Below are 25,866 nucleotides of genomic sequence, written 5' to 3' on the forward strand. Positions count from 1 at the left end.
GTTCATTGGAAGCAGTGTGCATGTCTACCTTAAAGTAGATTTCCCCAGTATTATAACTCCTCGGGACAACCAAGCTGAATCCAAAACTAGAAGAAGAAGGTTTGAGTGGTGCCTTGGGGAGGGGAGTAAAGAGGGAAGTGGGTCTATTCCATTTGGCATTCTCTGATTTCAAAAGTTTGTGCAAATGATCATTTGAGACCTTTGGCAAGATCAAGTTTTCTTCGTATTAGCAACCTGCAAGGTAGATGAGTGGAAGAAAAACGAGAGGATGCGTTTATGTGTAATGCCAGGCAGGATGATATTAACCATGAGTTATTAACAGAAAACTATATAAAAAAGACCCGAACAAGAAGTAATCCCAAATGTTCCTGAAAAACATTTAGTGAAAAGCAACTGTGTAACACTGAGTGTCATGCCCTTGTTAGAATCAGACTCTGAGGGAGAAGAGGAACAGCCAACAGAGAGTAGAGGTGTGGCTCCAGAGCTTGAGAGGAGGCTGGGGAAAGGCAGAGGCCAGCTGGGCAGGCAGAGGAAGAACCAGGCCCATCCCCTCTTCATCCTAGTACATGCAGGGAGGAACGGAGAAGGAAACAACTTGGCTTACAAGAGAGGAAGTGGCCATGATCCCCTCATTGGTGACAGCTGGGGAGAATAGTATATAAGAGAGACAGTTAAAACACAGCGTTAGTTTAACAGTATATAAGAGAGACAGTTAAAACACAGCATTGCCAGAAGCAAAGTGTGTTTTATTTTGGGCTGAAGTTATCTTGGTTGGTGTCGTTGTGCCTTGTTATCTCCTTGAAGTTGGTAATTACTTATCCTGGTCCGTTGTGGAAATTCCTTAATTGTGGTTTGTTTTAGTTTTTTATTTCACCTCTATCTGCTCATTAAGTTCAGACTGTATTGCTTTCTTTTGAAGACTATTTTTGAATAAGTTTTATTTCCAACTGAGAATTATTGAACAGTTGGGCTGAGTTGGAGGCATTAAAGCACATTTATTTATGTTTTGGATTTTGTTTCGTTTGTATTACACTCCAGGTCATCACACTGAGGTTCTTTATTTGGAGGGAAACTAACACAGACGTATCTAGGACTTGGGGGGGGATTTAATGAACTCAGAACAATGATAGGTAAGATTTAATGGCAGGACAAGAAAATTGGAAAAGAATCTAAAACTATGTTGGAATAACTAAAATTAGAGATCTTAAAAAGTTCATTTACAGATAACTCCAGTGAAGAAGAAAAATGGAGAAGGAGAAGGCAATACAATCAAATTTGTATATATTATTTTAAAAAAATATTGGAACTGCAAAATTGCCAGATGACAGAAGAAAAATGTCAGACTTCATGCCAGGCATGGCAATAAATCTTGACTTTCCAGAAACATAATCCCACATTCATTCATTAACTAAGAGCAAAGCTTATCGATGTGATGTGGCTAGATAGGCTGCTTTATTGCAGACAAGAAAGAAGTCATATATAGATGATTTACAGAAATCAGTTCCAAGAATTAAATCCTAGATCTCATTTTGCATTAAAAAATTTTTTGGCCATTCTCCTCCCAGATTTGAGAATGGGGACATCTGTTCCATTCTTACATAATGATTTTGTCCACCTGACCTTCCAGCTTTAGCCCTTAGAGAAAGCAAGTGATGTCTCTATCTTCACATTGTGTATATATGTGTGTGTAAGGGAGGGGGCAGTTTCTAACAACCAAAGGCCAATCAGTCCGACATTAATATCTGAGAAAATTTTAGAAAGACCACAAAGAACCATAGCTGTAAGCACATTGAAAACAAAGTGATAATTGGCAGAAGTCAGCATGGATTTGTCAGCATGGATTTTTTTATTGGGCATTTCATTAGTAGATGTGGGAACATTGTAGACCTAATAGATGTTAATTACTTAAGAAAATACTCCATGACAGTCTGATTAGAAATGCATTGCATAACATGACAAGGGTGTATATAGCAGGCTCAAAAATTATATTCAGAATGTGCTCCCTATTATTAAGCTGGAGTGATTGCAAGAAAGATACCCCAAGTTTTAAGACCTCTTCACCATTTTTATTAATGACCTTGGTAAAATGAGCTCACTTGTTAAGCCTACAAGTGACATAAAATTAATTGAATAGTTAATACTCTGGAAAGGAGAAATGAAATTCAAAATAATTTTAATAAGTTGAATGTATACTATAATGTTTTTCATTATGTTCCATCAAGTTGTTGGGACATGATAAGACATCAGGTTGTCTTAGGGACCATATAGTTTTTCTCCATGAAATATATGATTTACCAGTTCTTTGCATTGGAATTTGGTTTGCCACTCAGAATAGGTTTGGTGGGGGTAAGGCTTGCTATCTAAATCTAAATAAATAGATTTATATATAACAGAATTAAATTTAACGGTGACAGAAGTGGTATTCTTCACTTAAGAAAACTCAGATGCACAGTTACTGAATGGAGGGTGCCTGGTTTAGCAGATGTACTTGTGAAAAAGATCTTGGAATAGTAATTGATTATCAACCAAATATGAATCAGCAATGTGATGTCCCTGCAAAAATAAAAGAGAGCAAATGCAGTTTTAAGCTGCAAAAACAGATGTATAGATTTCAAATCATGGGAAATAATAGATCCACTTTATTCTGACTTTATCAACTGCACTGGGCAGATGCTTTAAATAGAATTCAGGAAAATAATGGGCAAATTCAGAGAACAAAAAATAAATTAGAGACTAGGAATTAAGTCTGTTGAAGAAACACTGAAGGTCTGGGGAATGTTTAGACTTGAACTAAAAAATCTGGACTGGGGATAGAGTATAATAGCACTCTTTGGAAAAAGGACACTCAGAATTTCAAGACCGTCTCACTTTCATTCCAAACTGCAAATAATCCAAAAATGGGTTTAAGATACAGAAGGCAAATTTCAGTTTTAAACTCTCCAATCTGTAAAAACAGTTGGGCAAAGAGATGATTTTGAGAACTGAAGGAGGTTGCCTTCCCCAAGTGACATGTTGATACAGAGATGAAATAGTCATCAATAAAGATTCCTTAATTTGGGTTCTTGCACTGATCAAAGGGGGGGGGGGGCTTAACAATTTAAAAGTCTTCTCCTGGCTTTAGGTTGCCCTTGATGTCTGAAACTATAACTACAGTGACATTACAAGAGAAAATGTATCTCATGATTTTATAGTCCAAATGATTCAATTAGGTATTTGTGTCATCACATCTGACCCAAATATGTGAGTTATGTCATTTGCCCTGACATATCGTGCTGCATTAATTGTCATTTACCCTCTATTACCCCCTTCCATGAATGACCCAAAATGTTATTTAATTCCATTGCTGAGATGAGGGTGACCAAGCTGAAATTAAGTACAATCAAAATGGATATGCTCTTGGTAAATTAGAAAATGGTCACTGGGGTTTAGCCTATCTTGATGAGTTCCACTCTTGAAAGAGCAGAGCGATGGTTTTGGACAGGACTGCTCCTTGAACCTTAAATGTGCTTTTGCACATTTAAGGCTGGTGTGGCAATGATAGTCCTGAGCTAGTCCGATAGACCTTGTCTTAGCTAGGGATAATATCCTTAAAATGTACGAAGCGTTGAAAGTAGTGCTCAACCTTTTTTTATAGATTTTTTTTTATCTCTCCTTTATAATTTTTATAAATAACTCAAAGTGGCAAACATACCTAATATTGTTTCCTGTTCCTATTTTTTATACAACAACCTTGTGAGTCAAGTTGGGTTGAGAAAGAGTGACTGACCTAAAGTCATCCAGTTGGTTTGCATGTCCAAGGTAAGACTAGAACAGTCGCCTGGTTTCTAGAGTGGTCCCTTAACAACGAGACCAAACTGACTCTCCACTGCAGATAGAACAAGGGGTGGGATTCTACCAGTTCGCACCTATTCGCTAGAACCGGTTGTTAACATTCTAAGCAGTTCAGAGAACCGGTTGTTAGAAGAAATTACTGGCCTAATCCTGTAAGGAAGGCAGGAAGGAAACATTCTGGTGTTGCTTACAGAAACTGCCTCTCCGTTAACCCTTATTACATTCTTGGCAGGACTAGACTTCCTGTCTCAGGAACTTCTCTGGAGTTTTTTTCCCCTCCTTTGCTGGTAGTTTGCTTGTGTGGAGTGACCATTTAAAGTTACAATGGCACCGAAAAAAATGACTAATGACCATTTTTCACACCGACTTACGACTGTTGCAGCATCCCCACAGTCATGAGAGACCAGGCAAGGAGATGCGTGCCTCAATGTAAGTGATATTGAGTTGGCCACACCCAACCAATAACATGACCACCAAGCCATGTCCACCCAGTCACATGACCACTAAGCCATGCCCACACCTAAGCCACGCCCACAGAACTGGTTGTTAAAAATTTTGAATTCCACCCCTGGATAGAACAGTAATAATGAAAGGTAGTTGTATGATATTGATGTTTTGAGGTGAATTAGAATGATGTGACTATCTCCATCTGTGCTGGAAACCTGACAGGGAGGATTCCAGCTGACATGGAAATGTTTGATCTCCCTATTGCAAACAATTGCACCAGGAAATATGGATTTTCTCTCATTGCTTACCCTTTGCAATAGCATATCACTCATTTCCCACTTCTTCCCACTGTGAAATTCAGATATCTGCAACCTCAGTGGCTTTCTATAAAGCCTTGAAAACCTTGAGCATTGTGTCAAGGCAGGGGCGGGATCCTACCGGCATAATAACCAGTTCAGTGAACACCCACTTTGCTGTGCACGTGTGCGCAGTACTTGCAAATCAACTTCTCCTACAAGCAATAAACTTCTGCTGACACGCGGCACTTGGCTGTGCTGCGCAAAGCAACTAAGGTTGCTTTAGCAGGGAATAAAGGACAGCCTAGAGCCTGGGTGGGCGGGTTGGCCCAACCGAAGCAAAGATGATCTTCGTTCGGTGTCAGCTGCTCTTCAGAGCTACCGGTTCTGTAGAACCAGGCCGAACTGATAGAATCCCACCCCTGTGTTAAAGCATTGAACAAGCCCATTCTGTAATCCTTTGGGGATTTTTGTGATTTGGCCTCAGTCATGCTGTGGCATTTTGCTAGTGGTTACATGATTTTATGTTTTAATCCTAAATTAGCTGCCCAGAGAAAATATTTATGTGGTAGGCAGCTATAAAACAGTTTCAATCAATGCACTGATCAATCAATGAATGAGCCAACAATTCCTATAGCTGAGCATAGGAATACAGCAAAAAGATGAGCAATCTTTCTTCTATCAGAGATTTCACAGACTCGTTGCAAAAATGGGTGGGGCCGAAACAAACTGTGGGTGTGACCAAAACCCAAAGTGGCTATGTTTGTTTATTATAAGAATTTATGTCACCTCTCCTTTTCACTTTCTTCTATCTCTTTTCTCTTTGGCTTTATTTATTTTTCTCTCACAAAGCAGATTGCCAGAAGAGGAACAAAAAAAAAATCACACTAAGTTTGTTTTTTCTCATAAATGGAATCTTTATTTTTAGCTGTGGCTGTGACAATAACAGATGGGAGGGGCTTGATCATGAAGGTGGGGGTACTCCTTGGCCTGACTGCTATTAAATCTGTTTTATGGGTTATACTATAGTTTGTATATACTTTATGCCTAAAGTAGCAAAAAGACAACGAGGAGGAAGAGGAGGAAGAAGAGGAGGAGAAGGAAGAGAAAAAAGGAGGAGGAGGGGAAAGAGGAGGAAAAGGAGCAGGGGAAGAGGAAGAGGAAGAGGAAGAAGAGGAGGAGGAGGAGGAAGAAGAAGAAGAAGAAGAAGAAGAAGAAGAAGAAGAAGAAGAAGAAGAAGAAGAAGAAGAAGAAGAAGAAGAAGAAGAAGAAAGAAGAAGAAGAAGAAGAAGAAGAAGAAGAAGAAGAAGAAGAAGAAGAAGAAGAAGGTACTTGGAGATCACACTGAGCCTGGTGACCAGAGATTTTCTACTTTTGTTTAATTGAACCTTGTAGCAATCTTTGGATTTTTTTTTTCAGTTTGATGATGAAGAATCCCCAGACATGAATGGATGATGCCTAATGTAAAATTATCAGTTCTGTTCTGCCATCCAGCCTTCTAAGGATGTGAATTTCTATCTCAGGAGTTTAAAATCCTGCTGTAACTGGACTCACATTCTTAAAATGTCCCCCTTCGCAGAAAACATTGTCAGAAAAATTTGTCAGAAAAATATTCTAATAATTAGTCTTTAAATAGGGCTTGTCAAACACATTTTGTCTCAAACTGCCTTGACTTTTCCAGAATTTGTTTCAGAAGTTACTCCGAGATGTCATTGGATGGCTAGAAGATACCTATCAGCCTTGACACCCATGTTAACATTACTGTTTGCAAATGAGTACACTGATGTGTGCGTGTGTGCTGTGCACGTGTGCCTGCAAATTTCCCCTTGCCCTGGCACTACTGTTTTCATTTCAGTATCAATGTCTCCCTGAAAATTTAATTCTTCCCTTACCTACTAAGATAAGGACTACAAGCAAGCTCACTACCTTAGGTAGCCTGGTAGCATAGTTGAAAAGATGTGGAAAGTTGGTGGCACAAACACACAAACATTTTTGAAACCCTCAAACATGCAATCATATAATCCTGATCTAGGGGCTGACAGAGAAACCATCTTTGATTGCAGTTGGAATGAAGTTGAGTCTCAAAATGGGTGAGGAATGCTTCCCCCTTCTTAGGCATGCATACCACAAGAGGCCCATTTCTTCCTTTTCCTGACATTAAATACTCATGTCACTTGCTCAGAACACTCATTCATTTCCCATCAGCCTTTACTTTCATCATCACTCCCCCGCATCTATTGTTCTCATCTGTCTCTTTGTGCCTTTTTTCTCTACAACTATTTCATATTCTGAGGCTGAGTTGCACATTCTGCCTTCCCACACATGCCTGAAGCTTTTACCTTGTCCCATGGCTGTGCTTTTAAAGATGTTTTCCATCATGCACACAAACATACACCAACAAGATAGAATTAGGAAGAATCTGGAGCTCATGTGCAAGTAGCAAAAGAGAGTTGTTCAAAAGGAGAATGGTTTTCTCCTTTGATTTTGCAAAGATAGAAAAAAATGGCATAGTTTTGAAGAAAACTACAGGGCATACTTGAAATAAGCGGCAGCAAGGTGTTTAAGAAATACAAATCTTACCTTGGAATTCACCATCCAAGAATGCCTAGTGGTACATGACATATGTTCAAAATATTTTTAATCAGTTTTATACTGTATATAGTTCCCTATTGGCTATTTGATGATGTCAAAGAAAGCTAAGCAGGATGGGGACTAGTTATTACTTGGATGAGAGATATCAGGAAATCGCAGTTATAAATTAGGGTTAGGCAAAGGTACTTCACCTCCGTACACTTGCAAAAAAGTACAACTTGAAAGATAATCACTAGGACCAAATGTCTATTCGTGTGTATTTTTACTTTTTCATGAAAACATGGCACATCTTTTTTCTGTAGGGTGGAGATGACTGCTAATGTAGTTCAATCTTTCTTCTCCTTTGTCACTTCAATGATTAATCATTTAGCCCAACATTTTACTGTTACTTTTCAAATTTTTAAAAAAAAAGAAAAACAAGCTTATTACACAAACTTGCTAATGATATAATTTTCCATACATGTTAGGAAAACTTCATAGTTAGATTTCTGGGTGTGCTCCTGTTCTAAGAAAGGTAGGCATTTCTCTAAGTCATGTCACAACTGTTTTGTTAACCCTTTTACTTAAAACTAGAAATTACTTGTGAATGTAATTTCACAAAAAGCATAATCTTTGAAAAACCTTTCAGGACCAGCTCCTTGCCAAATCTATGGTCACTAGCCACAGTCATTCCCATCTTCAAAAAGGGAGACCCCAGCCTAGTTGAAAATTACAGACTAATCTCTTTATGCTGTGTCACCTGTAAAGTGATGGAATCAATTATTAACCAATCCATTATCCTCCACTTAGAGACAAACAACCTACTGTCTAACAAACAGTTTGGTTTCAAAAGGAAACTGTCCTGTAACCTGCAACTCTTGCACTGTAAAAACATATGGACTACACAACTTGATCAAGGCAAAGCAATTGACTCAATTTACAAAGACTTCTGTAAAGCCTTTGATTCAGTGGTACATGACAAACTACTCCTAAAACTAAGGTCTTATTGTATCTCTGGATTCCTGCATAACTGGGTAGAAGCATTCTTGTCAAACAGGCAACAAATGGTCAAAATTGGGAGCGTCCTATCAAATCCTCTACCTGTCCACAGTGGTGTCCCCCAAGGCAATGTTCTAGGACCAACTCTCTTCCTATTCTATATTAATGACCTCTGTGATTATATTAAGAGCAACTGTGTTCTTTTCGCTGCTGATGTAAAGCTATTCAACACCACTGACAATGCTGCTACCCTTCAAAAAGACCTCGACTATGTGTCAGAATGGTCAAACAAATGGCAACTTCAAATCTCAACAAATAAATGCTCTATCTTACATATTGGCAAAACAAATCAAAAAATAAAATACAAGCTGAATAGTCAAGACATTGTTGATGACAAAAACTTTGTCAAGGACCTTGGAGTACTTATCTCAAATGATCTAAGTGCTAGAGCCCACTGTAACTACACAGCCAAAAAGGCATTAACAGTTGTTAACCTAATCCTACGTAGCTTTTTCTCCGGTAATATCACTCTACTAACTAGAGCATATAAAACATTTGCTAGACCAATAGTTGAATACAGCTCATCAGTCTGGAACCCGCATTACATATCTGATATTAATACAATTGAGAAAGTCCAGAAATATTTTAGAAGAAGAATCTTCCACTCCTCTACTCGTAGTAGAATACCTTTTGCCACCAGACTTGAAATTTTAGACCTAGACAACCTAGAACTATGCCGTCTTCAGTTTGATCTAAGTATAGTATATAAAATTATATATTGCAATGTCCTACCTATCAATGAATACTTCAGCTTCAACCAAAACAATACAAGAGCACTAAATAGATAAAAACTAAAGATAAACCGCACCAACCGCACTTGATTGCAGGAAATACGACTTCAGCAACAGAGTAGTCAATGTCTGGAATACTCTACCTGACTCTGTGGTTTCTTCCCCAAACCCCAAAATCTTCAACATTAGACTGTCTACTATTGACCTCACCCCTTTCCTAAGAGGTCTGTAGGGGGCGTGCATAAGCGTACCAAAAAGTGCCTACCGTCCCTGTCCTATTGTTTCTTTGTTCTTCTTATTTGTATCCATTTCATATATTTATAACCATGTTTATACTTATACTTGTTACCTAATAATTGTTTGACTAAATAAATAAAATAAATAAATAAATAAATAAATAAATAAATAAATAAATAAATGGGCTTTGCTTGGAATATTGCAAGCATCTGCATCTCAAGAAGGAGTCTGTTAAGATTAACTCTGTGTGAAGCAAGAGCTTTTTTTTTTTAAGAAAAAGAAAGGAAAAAAGAATAAAATATAATTGAGTTTCACTATACTAGATCCTTTTCTGCTAGTGTTCAGTTTTTCTTTCTAGTTGCATTTGGGAATAAGTGGTATCATGCCAACATAAGATTTTTTAACATTTGAAAGCTAGTTGAAACCCAGCTTTGGATAGATGTACAGTAGGTGTGATTTCCTTGATAGATTATTTATACCAAGAACTAATCAGGAGGAATGTGTTCTTGTTGGCTTTGGTATACTTCTCAATAATTTCATTTAAGATGTGTCCCAACCTCACTGTTCCATATCTCGTTATTATAGATTAGTTTGTGGGAAAATGGGACAGAACCTTTTTTGCATACTAGCTCCCTCTATTATAGTTTTTCTTCTTAGGGAAGTGGCATTATTTTAACACAATTTTTAAAAATCTGTATATTCAAACAATTCCACTTTCTGTTTCTAACTATTTGGGTTTTTTTCAGTTTATTATTGATATTGTTTTAATTTGTGATTCACTTTGGAGCTAAAAAGTGGTACCTAAATTTATACCTCAAAAATAATACCAATAATTCTTATATTAAAAAATATCCAAAAATGTTAAAAGTACATTAACATTCTACTTTACTCTGCAAGCAAGCATTCTCTATGGCTTTTGCTCCCCGCATTTTTCCTAGATTTCTTGTTCATGAAGCAAGGAACATACAGTATATTGCAATTGCATGCAAAAGAAAAAGAAACATCAACGCAGAGCAAGCTGAGAAAGTTAACTATTTTCAATCCTCCCTAACTCAAAGAACCAAATCATCAAAGACATCAATATGCTTGGATGAAAACATCCAGTGCAGTTCATTTTGCCAGCCACAGAGGTTAACATTTTGTCATGGGAGTAGTAAAATTCTTTAAGGCAACTACATTATGCCTAATGCTAGTTTACAGCAATGTCTCTCAACCTTTAAGATGTGTGAATATCAACACACAGAATTATCCAGCCAGCACATGCAAAAGGCAAACATTTTATGGCTAGAATTATGCCTAGTGCTTTACAACAATATCTCTCAACCTTGTAAGCTAGTAAATGTGGACTTCAGCACCCAAAATTGCCCAGTTGGTAGATGCTGGTTGGCAGTTGAAGTCCATACATCTTAAAGCTCATAAGGTTGAGAAATGTTGATTGCAGTTCTGCCTGCATCAGGACTTGAAACCATCAGACCAAATATATAAGAATTCTGTTTAAGATACTTTGATGGGCTCCAAATGTTCTAATGCAATTGCTCAGGTGGTCCTTTGCCAGAAGCACATATAAGACACTGCCGCTTATCAGATTGGCTAAAGATAAATTGATGAAAGGTTCCGATACTCTTAATTGTTATATAAAAGTTCATGTTGATTTGGAAGAAAAGCACAGCTACAGATTTACATTACTCACTTTTTTCAGCCCAATTCTGCTTCCAACATGTTATTAGAAAGCATCTTTAGAGATAAATCTGCAGAGGTATTAAGGTCTGTCTAGTCCCCTACAATCATAAGGGCCCATCAATTTATTTACCAGGTTTTGGAAGGAGAAAAAAGCATGTTCGGTGACTATATTCAATGATATACAGATAGTCCACGACTTGCTATAAGTGGGATTAGAATTTCTATTGTTAAGGAAGGTGGTTGCAAGTGAGTTAACCTGATTTTATAGCCTTATTTGCCATTTGTTTGTGAATCACTCCAAAGTAAATCATAATTGCAATCATAATGCAAATCCAGCTACCTTTTTTATTTTACTTGTTGGAAGCCAGCCAAATGGCAATCCCATATGTCTCTGGGACATTGTGGATCATAAATACATTCCGGTTGCCATGCACCCAAATTTTGATCACATAACTGGGGGATGCCGTGCGGAGGTAGGCTGCACTTACATTAACAACCGGTTCGCTGGTTGTGAACATGTATGCAACTCTTTGGGGCTGAAACAGCATTGCAAAAAGTGCAAAAAGTGCAAAGCTCCAAACAAGCAGCTAATCTACTCAGGCAGCTCCAGTGAGTACAGCAGGCATGGTGTGGAACTCAGCTGGGCAGCGTGGCGGGTGGAGAACGTGCCAGAAAGTTAGTTCTATATGGAAAGGATAGCGCAGAGGCAGGTGGGCGGGCCCAGCCAGTGATCACAACTACCAGTCTGCCCAAACCAGTCCGACCAGGAGCAGCCTACCACGGATGCTCTGACAGTTGTAAGTGTGAGGATCAGCTCTAAGTCACTTTTTGCAATGCTGTTGTAACTTCAAATAATCACTAAACAACTGGTTGTAAGTCATGGACTGCCTCTGTCATCAGTGATTTTGGGGAAAGATACAAAAATATTATTCTGCAGGATCATCTCTGCCTCTGCCAGAAATTTCAACAGAATCAATTCCATCTGTTTTGTTATATTGGTCCTTGTAACAATTTTGGTATTCTATGCCAACATTCCCATGTTTGCAGTCCGAATGATACTTTTCCCTGAAATAACTAAGAGAATTGCCACATTTTTTTAAGTGTTGTAAGGAAGATTTGGATCTAATACTAGAATTGCATGCTTGATTTATTGTAGTTCCTGTGTATTGTCATATATGTTGATTTCCCCCTGCCAAATACCAATTGATTTTCTTCCAAAGCAATATTGTTTGTGTGTGTCTATTCATACCCTGCAATAGTTGTGGTATTTGACCATAAATAAATAAAGCACTCTGGGGCTTTACAACCTACAATTTGAAAAACCCTGACCTAGTATGGCATTTATTTATTTTATTTATGCAGATCTGAAAAATCTGGATGGCCAAAAAATGGCAGGAAAGCATGACAAATTTTAGCATCTCTTTGCTGCCATCTAAAGGTTTTGTATAATATGCAGCCCATCCTGATAGCCCTAACTTAATGCCATCTGACAGAAGCTAACTAATATGGCTTAGGGCAGAGGTTCTCAATCTCTGTAAAACAGAGACCCTTTCAAATGATAAGTGAAATAAATTATGAATAAAATGAAGAATTTTACTGAGGTCAAGGTTAGGTGAGAAAGAAATGTCTCAATTACTTTAAATAATTATATGTTAATTGATCTACCACAGGGGTTCTCACTTTGCAGGCTTCTAACTGTTATGCAAATTTGCTTCTTGGCCTTTAAAACAGCAGCATCTTCTGCAGTGTAGCTTAGGCATCTAAATTGCAGCCCATTTTGTTTTTATACTCAACACAATCCTGAATAATCATACAAAAACTAACATCTGCAAGTCTTGAAGTCTCTAATTGAGTACATATACTACTACAATGAACTCTATAAAACCGCAACTGATAAAGGAGCAGATTATGTAAAACAACCCAAAACAAGGTGTATCTCTAAAAGAACTAGAACACATTAAAAAAAAAAAGAATAGACATTGCCTGCCTCCCCACTCCCCAAAACTTCTTATAACAAAAGATCTTGTCTTTCTGCCTTGCAATTCTTCTTCAAACAATTCATTTCTCACTGAGGACTAGATTCTTGCCAAGTTTCCTTTGCTGGGCAAGGGAACTATTTGTGCAAACTCTTCAGTAGGTCTCCGTTGTGTGGCAGTATGAGAAAATTCCTGCCCTACCTTTGAGCACTTTATTTTCTAAAGCCGCTAATCTCTTGTTTTTCAATAAACCTTTGTTCATGCTTCTTTCATCCTGTCAACTGAGATTTTGTCTGCCAAATCTTGTGTTATTATTGGGAGGTGTACATTTAATTTGTTTTCCTGTAGAGCTTCTGCAACTGCAAAGTCTTATGGTAAGTTTTAAATCATGATCAAGCTTACAGTGTCATAAAAGTTTATAGGATATTCTAATTACTTAAAATGATGAGTCAGATAGAGAAAAATAATCATACTAGTAACTATAATATCTAAGAATAAAAGAACAATTTGGATGACAATATTGTACAATGATTAAGGAGAGGAAAAGTTGTGGATATGCACTTTTGATAAGGATCTAGGGGAGAAATAGTTTTCTCCTGCATAAGAAGCAGGATTTAAGTCTAGGATTCAAACTATATCTATATTTAAATTACAGATAATTCTCACTTACATACCGCTGTACTCAGTGACTCAGTAACAGTTCAAAATTGTGACAGTGCTGAAAGTAGGTTTATGACCAGCCCTCAAAGTTGTGGCTGTCACAGCATCCTCACAATTTGGTAGATTTACAACTGGCCTCTATTTAAAACAGTTGCAGAAACCCATAGTGACATGATTGCCATTTGCAAGCTTCCAACTAGCAAAGTCAATGGGGAAACCATTGGTTCTGGTCATGTGATGCCACACGTAACAACCTATAGTAATTCACTAAATGACCACAGGGGAACTGCCACTGGCATAGTCATGTCATGTTTTACTTTATGATCATATCATGTAGCAACAGAATTGCAGGTCTCAATTGCAGTTATTAAGTGAGGACTACCTATTTAGGAATAATTTTTAAATGGACATCATTGTAAAAATTATCACATGTCTATTTTATGCAAACGTGTTTTATTTTGTCCTCTTTTGCTAAAGTTCTCAAATGGAGAGTTGTCTGAGGCACCTTAAGCAAAATAGAAGTGGGGAAAGGGTTACAAATGTAGGGGGATTTACACCTGTCAAGTCAAAGTCATGTCAGAACATGCTTTCATTCTCTGGACAAGCTACTAATTACCTTGAACATATTTTCTCAGAAAAATAAAGGACAAACTTGAGAAAGAGGCAAATCTAAAAGAGATTTATAAGGATAAAAAAATTAATTGTTTATAACTTTGCTTTACAAAGAAAAATTCAGGAGCAAAACCAAGAAAAACTTTACATGCATATTCTAAGAATAGATAAACCCCAACAGAATGTGTACATTCATTTTAAAAAGACAATTCAATTTTCATATTTTCCACACAAATGTGAAAGATGATGCATTAAAAGTTGAACCATTTGTATGGTGAAAATTAAATGACCCAAATAAAAAACCAAAGTGAGTTTTTGAAAAACAAAAGGACATCTAAAAGACAGGTTTCTGAAATAATAAATTGTCCTTTATATGAAAGATATATGGTCACTGGGTGTATTGCTAGTCATTTTTGGATCTTACGAGATCATTCAGGCAAGTTAAAATGAATTGAAGGGAAAAAAAATGCCCTGGTGTTTAGATAAAAAGGGCAAGGTAGGAAGACAAGACAAAGTTTGAGCTCCGAGATCTGGACGTTTTCACTGTAAATAATGGCCTTGCTGGAGTGCCTTGTCAAAAAAAGCACTTGGATGTAGATGATAGAGGGCTAATCTGGAGGGAATGCCTCAGGCACTAATCAAGAAAAGACTGCTAATATTCCATTTGACTCCTTAATTACTAAGTGGTTCATTTTCTGTTCCATTTGCTGCTGCTGCCTCCTCCTCCTCCTCCTCCTCCTCCTCCTCCTCCTCCTCCTCCGTGTACCTGTATTTCAAGTTGCTTGTGATCAACATTGAAACAGATTTAAGCATACAAAGAAATTATTTTCACACTTAATACATCAATGAGATTGTTGAGTCAAAACCAGAAGATGAAATGAGTTGTTACTCTGGATGCTTTCACCATTTCCTGAGGGCTGTCAAATCAGATCCATCAAAGCAAGCAAAGTAGCTTAGGATTTAGTGCCACAAATGTAAAGTAGAGGAGTTCTCAGCAAATGGATTTGTAAATGAGTCTTGTCCATCATTGGATTTCTTGTTCTTCTTGCTATGGTTCAAACTGGCAGAAGATTCTCCCTTCCTCTGCTTCCAGTCAAGGGTATTAATATTCTTTCAGTATGTTATATGATATATAGGCTGTTAGTTTAGCGTACTGCAATAAATACATTGCAACACCTATTGCAAACTTTGGAAGAGTTGTATGTTTTTGTTCTAACGTTCTTCTGGAATACTAGCAGTGAAATTTGGAGGACTATGTAGATTGACCATAGCTATTAGACCAATTCTCTTTGATGTTGCAGTTATGGCAAATTTGACATTGCAAATCCTGAGTTCAGGCTGTCGTAGTGGTGTTGGGTGTTTTGGATACATTGGCACCAGCTTCAGAATCCTCAGGGTAGGTTTCAGTTCTCAGGGAAAGAAGACCCAGGTTTTTATGCAATGAATTTTCCCCCCAAATATTGACTTTAGGATTAACAGTGTTAGCCAGCTCTTGTTAGCAAAGAGCTGGCATAGAAGAAATGAAAGTGATTTCAAATTGTTCTTTAATGTTTTAAAATTATATGCATATCTCACCTGTCCTGTAGTTCAAGTTATATGTTTGTCCTCTCCTCTTTTTATTCATAAAACAGCACTCCAAAAATGGGTTAGGGCATAATTCCCCAGTGTGGTTCAATTTCTAGGTTGAAATTTGAACTCAGAACTGTTCCTCACAGTAAAAGAGCCTTCCATTTGTATTTGAAGTAACAAAAAATGATTATAATGCCAAACGTACTCCCTTACCCCACCCTGTGAAACAAAGCTGGGGAAATCTACCTGGCTATCCCTATTCTGCCACAGGAATTACACAAGCAAATGCTGCTGTTGTTAGTTTCAGTACAACAGGGCAAGTTTAGTGTAGGTCAGGTGGATTCCCCCAGCTTCGTTTGCCTTCCTTCCCACCAAACATCGCCAGCTGGCAGAAATGCATCCACTTTTTAATGTTGGGCAGAGCTGAGTTTGGAGAGAAAGTGGGTTTTAACAGATGGCTAGACTAGTGTGTTGAGCCATCTGCCAAAACTCGCTCTGGTTTTGCACAAATATTTTGTGCGGGTGTGTTCAGAAGAAGCTGTCAGGGTTGAAGTTAGCAAGATGGGAAGAGGGAAGATTGGAAGCAGAGAAGTCTGTTATGAAAACACTGTGCAGATGGACATAATAGCCAAACTTTTTCTTAAGTGCCTTTTTCTTAGGATATCATAAAGAAATCCAAGATTTAACTCTGCATTATGTCCTTATATAAAAACTTGTATGTGGCTTGGTAAAAGCTGCTCTATTTTAGGTTGCTATGGCTATTGTAAAGGATGTTCATAGAGACATGTTATGCCCTAGATTTCTTGTGAGTGTGCTAAATTTCAAAGATAATTATTGCAGGCATCTGAAGAGCTTTAAACAGGAACCTCACTGTTAGTTTTTATCAGTGGTTAGAAATATTAGAACTATTCCAACAGAGCACCAACCCCAAAACAGCCTGAACAACAACATATAGAATCAGGGAAGGTTGTACCATGAAGCAGCAAAGAATAAAGCAAGTTTTTGTCTCTCTGCTTCGCTGTATACTAACAGTGCTCAGTTGCTGTTTGGCTGGTGCCCATTTCTGAGCCAGAAGTCAATTTGGAGACCTGAAGAACAGGGGGCCAGGGTACAGTTTGAAAAAAGGAAATGAATTTTCTCATTGCCCAATTTTGAATAGTCCTGGAAGAGAGTGCCCAGAGGTAGGGGCATGCCTGCACCAGCTTAAAGTGGCCAGCAGATGCCAGGCTGATCCCACCAATCTGACTGTACTAAGGACACAGTGTCAGTGAAGTACATCAGATTGTATTCACCACAAAACCTTTCTTGGGAGAATTCGGATGGTAGGGGAGAAAGACTAATTTAATGTTGGTGCAGTTTAGGCTAGCTGAAATTTGCCTAAATATTTTTGGATTTTCACAAACATCATACAACTATTGCTTTAAGGATGGATTGGTTGTTGGTTTTTTTTTTTGTTGATGTTATCTATGATCTTTTTAAAAAAGCATCTTTTAAAAAAATGTTTACCACTCTAAAAAGTAAACTGAATACCTCCGCCTTCCCATTTCTCTTTTAATATTTCTGCTTTGCCATCTTTTTTTTTTCCTTTAATGACAGCTGTGCAACGCCTCGCACAAAGCCATCTGGAATCCAACAGTTCCTGGATGGATGAAGACTATGCTGAAGATGTTGAGGAAGAAGAAGAGGAGGAGGAAGAGGAGGAGGAAGAAGAAGAAGCTCAGGATTCAGATGACACTGTGAGGGAGATGACTGGCTTGTATAAATCAGGAGGTAAGCCAGACAAAGAGCGCTTTGGAAAGAAGAGAGCAAACCAATGGGAAAACCAGAGTTATCAAGCTGAGTTTTGCAGTGCAGAGACAGGCATGTTTTGAAAATGCTTCCTATTCAAAAAATGTTCTTATAAGTGTATTATTAATCAATCAACTACCACTATTGACTGCTTAGCACTGATTGTGCTTGCTGTTTGATTAACACGAGAGGAATAATTTATTGCTCCTTATGTGGCCTCTGTCTCCATGACACTCTATAGCAGTGTTTCTCAACACCAGCAACTTTAAGATGTGTGGATTTCAACTCTCAGAATTCATGTGCTGGCTTGAGAATTCTGGGAGTTGAAGTCTACCATCTTAAAGTTGCTGAGGTTGAGAAACACTGGGCTATTTAGCATATTTGCCTGTCTGGTTTGTGTGCAGAAAGGGAAACGGCAATTTTCTTTGGTTATATGGCAGTACTCCTAAATAATTTTCAAAATACCATAAATCCCAGAATTCTCAGCTGATATGCTATGTTTTCTGGGCATTATGGGAGTTATATCTGGAGGATGAAAAGTTATATCTGGCGAATGAGAAGGCTGACTTAGTATTATTGCATTATTGGAGTCCACAATCAGAATATCCAAAGGCATTTTTGGGAATTGCATTGGCTTTTTCTTTGATACAGAGAAAAAAGTCTACTATTTTGTTTTAAACAAATGCTCCAAAAAGCATTCAAGTGGGTTACAGAGGAGGCCTTAAAGTAATACAATAGCTGCCTAGTTTCCTAGGCTACAGTTGAAATTATCTCATGTAACCCTAATAGTTCATTGAATTCTGAATTTTTCATTGTTGTTCAAAAATGAACAAATCCCTGTCTGTGTTTGTGTGTGAGTTTTCAGTTCTTGCTTTCAAACTGAATCAGATGATCACTTGCAATACATTTTAAAAAGGTTGTCTGCTTGAACCTGGGATGATATCTCAAAGGGTATTGTGAGGAAAATTGTGAGGGGGGTGTGTGATTCCTGAGGTCAAGCAGTTTTACAGGTATTACTGTAGTGACACACTTCTATTTAAAGGGCTTTCCCCCCACTGTTACCTATGGATCCCACCCACTAGGAGCATACTGTATGTACTGAATATATTTCCCTTCGTTTAGCACCTTTGTCAGAGAGAAATCTGTAACTGTCTCCCCCTCTCAGCACACACATACACGTACCTTCCTATCCTGGCTACAGGGAGCTGCCAGTCTCCTAGGAAACCAGCTTTCTCCTCAGCAGGAAGGAGCTGCAAGATGGGAGAGTGGAATCTATAGAAGACATTTTTCTTTTTTCCACCCCCAGGCCCGCTGTCCACATATTTGCTTTTTCTAGCTATTCCAGAGCAAAGGTTTGAAACTTATGCTGGTTGCCTGGTGCTCTAAAGCACACTTTGTGGATTTCAGACTCTCATGAAATCTACCTGCATGATGCTGATTTCAATCAGTAGAAAGAATAGAGGTTGAACTTCTCCAGCATGTTGTGGGAATGGCGCCAGGGGTTATGCAAATGTAACTGAAAGTAAGTGAAAGCCCATGGATTCTCAGGCTGAGCAACCATCAGTGTTGGAAATTGGTTCTCTTAAAAACAGAAGAAAGCGTAGAGGTCTAGCCCCCCCCCCCCGCCCCCAATAAAGCACCAATAATGTGTTTCTGGTTCATATTTCTTTATTGCCTGTTACAGAATCCCAGGGGCAGGGTCCAGCTTCCAAGGGAAGACTGCTAAGACAATGCACTGGTAAGATAAACCAGCATTTCTTCATGCCAGAAGTCATGACATACTGGTGTGTGTTTTGATTGCATAATTAAACTAATCAGCAGTGACACTGAACAGCAGCAAGGGATAGTTCTCCCATGCTTACCTTGAAGTAATGCAAATGAAATATTTGCAAGTAGAGCTGCTTTTTCTCATTCTTCTGTAATAAACTATAGATGGCCCAACTTGAAAGTCCTCCAGAAGGCTGGAATGTCCTCCAGAAATGTGGACTTCCTTAGTCAGGGGAATTCCAGAAGAATTCAGGAGCCAATTCTGGTTGAAATATTTACCAAGACAATTAATAATTTCATCAGGCAAGAGGGATGTATTATGTGTGAAGATTTAGGAAATTATTCCAGCAGGTAGAAAAGAATATTCGGCTGCCATTCGCAGATAAATTCAAAACTATTATGGAAGTCTACTCAGAGTTACTAATGAAAGTACTATAGATAAGTGGATTCATTTGCAAACAGAGAAGCAATGAGAAACAATTGCTCTGGAAAAGACTGCAGGGCAACCATAAGGGAAGAAGGAAAGAAATTGTCTGACACAAAGTGTGAGAAAACTGCTGCTTTATCTTCTGAGGGATAATGTATTTCTCTTTCTTTCCTTCCTTCCTTCCTTCCTTCCTTCCTTCCTTCCTTCCTTCCTTCCTTCCTTCCTTCCTTCCTTCCTTCCTTCCTTGCTAATTATTGTCATCATACCCGACAAAGTCTTGGAAAATAAGCCCAAGGAATCTGAGCATCCAGTCTGCCCATCTCTCTCCAAATCCCTGAAACGGAAAGGTAAATGTGGGTGTTACAATATAGAGTTAAGAGGGATTTATTGCTGGAGGACGTAATCAAAGGTATGAATTTGGTCATGGTTGTTCTCTCTCTCTCTCTCTCTCTCTCTCTCTCTCTCTCTCTCTCTCTCTCTCTCTCTCTCTTTCTCTCTCTCTTCCGTCTCTCTTCCATAGCCAAAGAGTTTCACATGTCTTCAAAAGATAATAAAAACTTACAGAAAATTAGCAGTCTCTTTTACAGGCAATCTGTTCCAATGCTTTTAATTCTTGTCCATTTTCAACTATTTCCTTCACAGTTGAAGGCACAATAGTAAATGTTCTGAGAGAGCAAAATGGAACTTGTGATAAACATAAACATTTGAGTGGTCCAGATGATAACTTTAACTTCCCTTCTACTGTGGTAAATACAAACCAGTGATTCTCTAATTCAGGAATTTTAAGTTAGATGTACTGGGATTTGAAGTTGTAGATTAAGTTATACATTATATTACTCCACAAGGGTAACTTTGTTTTGTTTGATGGTTAAAACAGTGTGATATGTGAATCTAGCAGTAAAAGCTTATAATACAGAATGGCTGCCAGACCTCAAATTTAGTAGTTGCTATGTAGCAAGTCAGGAGATTCTGCAGAGCAGAATAATTTTCTCACCCAAAGCTTCCTGTCCCCATGAATCAAATATTTTCAATTTGAAGACTCACTGGGTACACTAGTATTCCACCAGAATTCTTACCTAGAGTAGCAATTGGCCATGCAGGTTGGGAATTCTGGGAGTTATGATAAAATACTGTACTTCTGAAAGAAACTTCAGGTGGGCAAAGACTAAAAAATAAGGTGTGTTCCTTCAGTAAGGTGCTTTCTTTTTCCTTTTCTTTCTCAGATAAGTTTTTATCTATTACAGTACTGATTTTTCAAATGCTCATCTGTTCACTTGCAAAAATTGATGATGTGTCCATACAAAAATATGTCGGATTCTTCTACAGATGACTTTTGGGAGAAATCACACTACTTTGAACACATGTTTCTGGGTACCATTCCTACTAGTTCTCCAAGACAGCTTTAGTAGCCTTTCAGAAAAACAGAGTGCCAGAAGTGCTTATAAAGAGGGTATTGAGTGGTTTATATAAATACTCATATGACCACTGAAAGAACTGCAGTTCTGGATGAAGGTCAAGGATTCAACCAAGTTCCAGAAGTCTTAATGATACTACATGGACTAGGGACAGAGTTGGCTGTTAGTGGACAATGTTTTTCCCAGAAATTGAATAAAGTTTTCTTCCAATATTAACTGCAAACCAAGAGCTGTTGGATGACAGAAGGGACAATTGGCCAAGGCTGCCTGGCCATTTCCACTTCACTCAAGGCCCCACACTGCTGTCAATCCACCTCAGGAATTCATCCTAGGCTGGCCCGCCAGTGGGATTTTCCCTCACTACTAGTTCCCCCACCCCTTTATTCTGGGTGATTCACAGAGGGACACTTGTCCCAAGCCAATTGGCTTTGAGGGACAATGACAGGCATTCTGGCAGCTAAACCATGCGCCAAAGGTGGGCCTCTGTATTGTCATTGGATGTGGTGGTGCCAGGTGGGTAAGCAGTAGACTTGGGTGCCAGAAGGCAGGAGACATGGCAATTGCTGTGTGGAGCAACCAGACTGTTCCTCTCTGTAGGGGTGCCTTCCCAGGAGCAGCATAGTGTCCTGCCATCCCCAAAAGGAAGGCTTCAGAATCCCTGGGTGCAGAGCAGAGTTAGGAAGCATGCAACAGTCGTGGCAGTGGCAGAAACTGTGGGGTGAAACCAGGGGTGGGATTCAAATTTTTTAACAACTGGTTCTGTGGGCGTGGCTTAGTTGGTAGCTTAAATGGTGGTCATGTCACTGGGTGAACATGGCTTGGTGGTCATGTGACTGGCTGGGCGTGGCCAACTCAACATCACTCACATCGAGGCACACATCTCCTCGCCTGGCCTCTCATGACTGTAATAGTCGTAAGTGTGAAAAATGGTCATAAGTCACATTTTTCAGTGCCATTGTAACTTTGAATGGTCACTCCACATAAGAAAGGTACCAGCAAAGGAGGGAAAAAAACTCCAGAAAAGTTCCAGAGACAGGAAGTCTAGTCCTGCCAAGAATGTAATAAGGGTTAACGGAGAGGCAATTTCTGTAAGCAACACCAGAATGTTTCCTTCCTGGCTTCTTTACAGGATTAGGCCAGTAATTTCTTCTAACAACCGGTTCTCCGAACTGCTTAGAATGTTAACAACTGGTTCTAGTGAATAGGTGCGAACTGGTAGAATCCCACCCCTGGGTGAAACCCAGGCTTTCCCTTTTATTCCCTTTTGGCAGGGTGCTGTGCTGCCCCTGGGAAGGCTTGCCTGATGGAGAGGAGCAGCTCGGTTGCTCTGCACAGCAACTGCCATGTCCCTTACCTTCCCAGTGCCCAAGGAAACTGCATGCCTCATCTGGCATCACCACGCCCAATGGGAAGACAGAGTCTCACTCCTTGTCATGTGGGCTGGCTGCCAGGACACTTGGCTAATTCTCTCTCAAAGCCAATTGGCTGGAGACAAGTGTCCCTCTGCAAATTTTCTGCAAAAACCATAACAACACAAGAGCACACAATAGATACAAACTCAAAGTAAACCGCACCAAACTTGATTGCAGGGAATACGACTTCAGCAATAGAGTGGTCAATGTCTGGAATACTCTACCCGACTCTGTAGTTTCTTCCCCAAACCCCAAAAACTTTAACCTTAGACTGTCTACCATTGACCTCACCCCTTTCCTAAGAGGTCTGTAGGGGCGTGCATAAAGCGCACCAACGTGCCTACCGTCCCTGTCCTATTGTTTCTCCTATTCTTTTATTTTTCTTATATGTACCCATTTCATGTATTCACAACTATGTATACATTTATACTTATTATCTTGTAAACAATTGGCAAATCAAATAAATAAATAAAATAAATAAATAAAATTGACCTGGGCAAGAGGGCAGGGGATTAGTGCAGGGGACCAGTGATGGGGGAAAAACACTGCCTGAGAGCCAGTTGAAGATGAATGCCCATGGTGGATTGGCTGTGGTGGGGGTCCCTGGATGAAGCAGACGTGGAAGGCAGCCCCAGCGAATTTTCCTAGACTCTTGGATGGAGGTACAATGATCCAAAATACAAAGCCAACAAGGTACAAAGATCTGGAATATGAAGAATATTGGAACAGTGTAGAACAACAGATAGCAAAAGGGCAAAAAATTATGGCTGAATACAACAGAAATCAGAATCAATCCTGGGAAGATATAGTGTATCATGCCATAATTGTCTGTGGAAAAGGGATTGATCAGTTCTAGGAACACATAGTAAAGAAATAAAGGCCAATCCCAAGAAGACAATCTCAAATGTGAGGAAAAGTAAGTCTGTGATAGCTAAAGGTTTGAATATTTATGGGTCAAATCAGAACGAATATGTTAGCCTCTGTGTTTGTTCAGCTCTCTTAATGAGAGAGTTTAATTGGAAAATCCTGTGAGAAAATATTTTACATGAGGATGCAAAACTAATGAGTAAAAATCCGTATGAATAATATGGCATATGATAATTGCCACATTTACCTGTACAGAAAGATCATTCCTTGGAACATAAGGATATAATTGTAAATAAAAACTATTAATAAGGTCCACACAGAGATCTTAAACATGGTGAAATTGGCTAATTGGCTCCATCCAAATGCAAAATTGTTTGGGCTACAACCAGAATACCCATCACCTCCTGTAAAAAAAGAATTTGGCTCATAAACCATGGTATTATTTGATAGGTCAAAATAGAATATATAGTCTTATTCCCAAATATTAATCCATATCAACTCTTATGTAATAGTAGTCATATTATATTCCAAGTCTTGTTACTGGAAAAGGATTGAAACCACAAGATGGTGGCAATATCAGAATGTACACCATGTCTCCATTGGAGAGCTGGTTAAGTAAGTTGATAAATGTGAATAGGAAAGACCATGTATAGTATCAGTTCTGCTCACGAAAGAAGAAACACAGTCTTGGATGCCATTCCTTTCTGTTTAGACTTGGCAGCATGGCCCATTCTCTGCTGATAAAAAAGAGATCAATTAACTGGAGCACTCTGTTAGTGAAGTCCATGAATATCTCATATTCAAAGGATCCAGATACTACCTAAAAAGCAGGAGCATCTTGTAGAAGTGAGTTTGATACACAGAATGGGATTAAACTACTATCAATCAGTTGCCTAGTTAAATGTGACCTATAGATTAATTATAAACAGCCACTCTTACTTAATTACATTTTGCTTCTCTCAACGTGTGTGTGTGTCATCTGCTTGCAAATTAAAGCAACCTTTGTCCTCAAAAAGGAGATCTATGTGACCTAACTTCCTGTGACACAAATTGGAACTAAGGCAAAAGAATCTAGTTAAATAAATACTTATGCCTATGAGAAGAAAAATTGGTCTTTCACTTTTCTTAAGGTAGATGAGGAAATAAAGAAGTACATTTAACACACAGAACATGTGGCTAGATTGCTAAGCAAGCCTTAAGCAAGTCTCTTTATGAATTCAGTTTTGTGACAAAGTGTGGTTTAGTCTTAGACTTGTTCTTTGTCATATCCATAATTGCAGAACTTGTTGAAAATAAAAACTGGCAATTTCCCCTCCCCCATTTGAAACTGAGAAATTTTCTTGCTTTTTCAAGTTAGTGATACATCATCAGAAAGAAGCTACATGGTGTTTTTTTTTCTTATAAACTGAAGGAAAACTGGAATATAACAATGACTACTATTACATAAGAGTTTATATGGATAAACTATATAGGGTTTTAAAAATATGATGTTATTGCTAACTAGTAGGAGACATTATACAACCATTTGAAACCTAATTAGTACTTTTCAGGCTTAGATATTCTATACAGTGCCTGAATTGTCCCAATAAGGGGGGGGAAACCTTGTTGTCTAGTGCCTCCTAATGGTCAGTAGCTAATATAATCTCTAAAGTTATAAACTCCTAAATATGAGAGCATGTAGAAAAAGTGGAGATGTAACTGCATAGCTTCTATAAATTTATTGATGAATTGACTTTATGAAATTCAGACCCTAACAGCTCTCAAAACTGTAGAAACTGTCTTGTGCAGGATGTAATATTCTCAGGGAGAAGGTTGAAAGGATATGATGATGATTCAAAATCCAGAAAGAAAAGAACATATAAGGTAGTTAAATAATCTGGTTGTCTTTATCGGGTCATTGGATGATAAAAGGAAGGTTGGTCTGAAAATGGTGGGTGGTGACAATCATGCAGGACGAGAGATGATCCTGCGAATCTCAGCAATGCAATAAAAGGTCTTCACAAGCAAAGGAGTCATCACCATGGTGAGAAATGACTTGGGAGACTCTCTCAGTAAACAATATAATAAGTTTAACATAGAACTCCTGATGCCGCAGGGCCTAATACTGGAGTTAATAGTGATGACAATATAAAATATTGTATATAATTTATTAAAAAAATATTGTCCTTTGAGAAGAATCCAAACACTTATGCTAACATGGCTATCTAAAGGAAATGGTGAAAAACCACATCCAGAAATGTATCTTGCAAGTATATACTTCCAGGGGTGGAAATTCTACCAGTTCGCACCTATTCGCTAGAACCGGTTGTTAACATTCTAAGCAGTTCGGAGAACCGGTTAGAAGAAATTACTGGCCTAATCCTGTAAGGAAGGCAGGAAGGAAACATTCTAGTGTTGCTTACAGAAACTGCCTCTCCGTTAACCCTTATTACATTCTTGGCAGGACTAGACTTCCTGTCTCAGGAACTTCTCTGGAGTTTTTTCCCCTCCTTTGCTGGTAGTTTGCTTGTGTGGAGTGACC

General features: G+C 38.5%; 1 protein-coding gene across 4 annotated transcripts in view; it reads left to right on the top strand.

Moving 5' to 3' along the window:
- The window catches only part of PPP1R1B (protein phosphatase 1 regulatory inhibitor subunit 1B), a 78,873-nt gene that overhangs the window by 41,524 nt on the left and 11,483 nt on the right, over positions 1–25,866 (top strand). For 2 of the 4 annotated variants that reach the window (XM_026679723.2, XM_026679724.2), the window contains exons 5-7: positions 17,266–17,439; positions 19,142–19,195; positions 19,927–19,998. In XM_026679723.2, coding sequence (XP_026535508.1) covers positions 17,266–17,439; positions 19,142–19,195; positions 19,927–19,998 — 300 coding nt within the window. The remainder of the gene's footprint in view (positions 1–17,265; positions 17,440–19,141; positions 19,196–19,926; positions 19,999–25,866) is intronic. The other 2 variants (XM_026679725.2, XM_087945745.1) reach the window with 2 other exon arrangements.

Source organism: Notechis scutatus, chromosome Z, assembly GCF_049901735.1.
Source record: "Notechis scutatus isolate UNSWTSFEM ecotype Mainland chromosome Z, rNotScu1.2, whole genome shotgun sequence".
Classification (NCBI taxonomy): Eukaryota; Metazoa; Chordata; class Lepidosauria; order Squamata; family Elapidae; genus Notechis; species Notechis scutatus.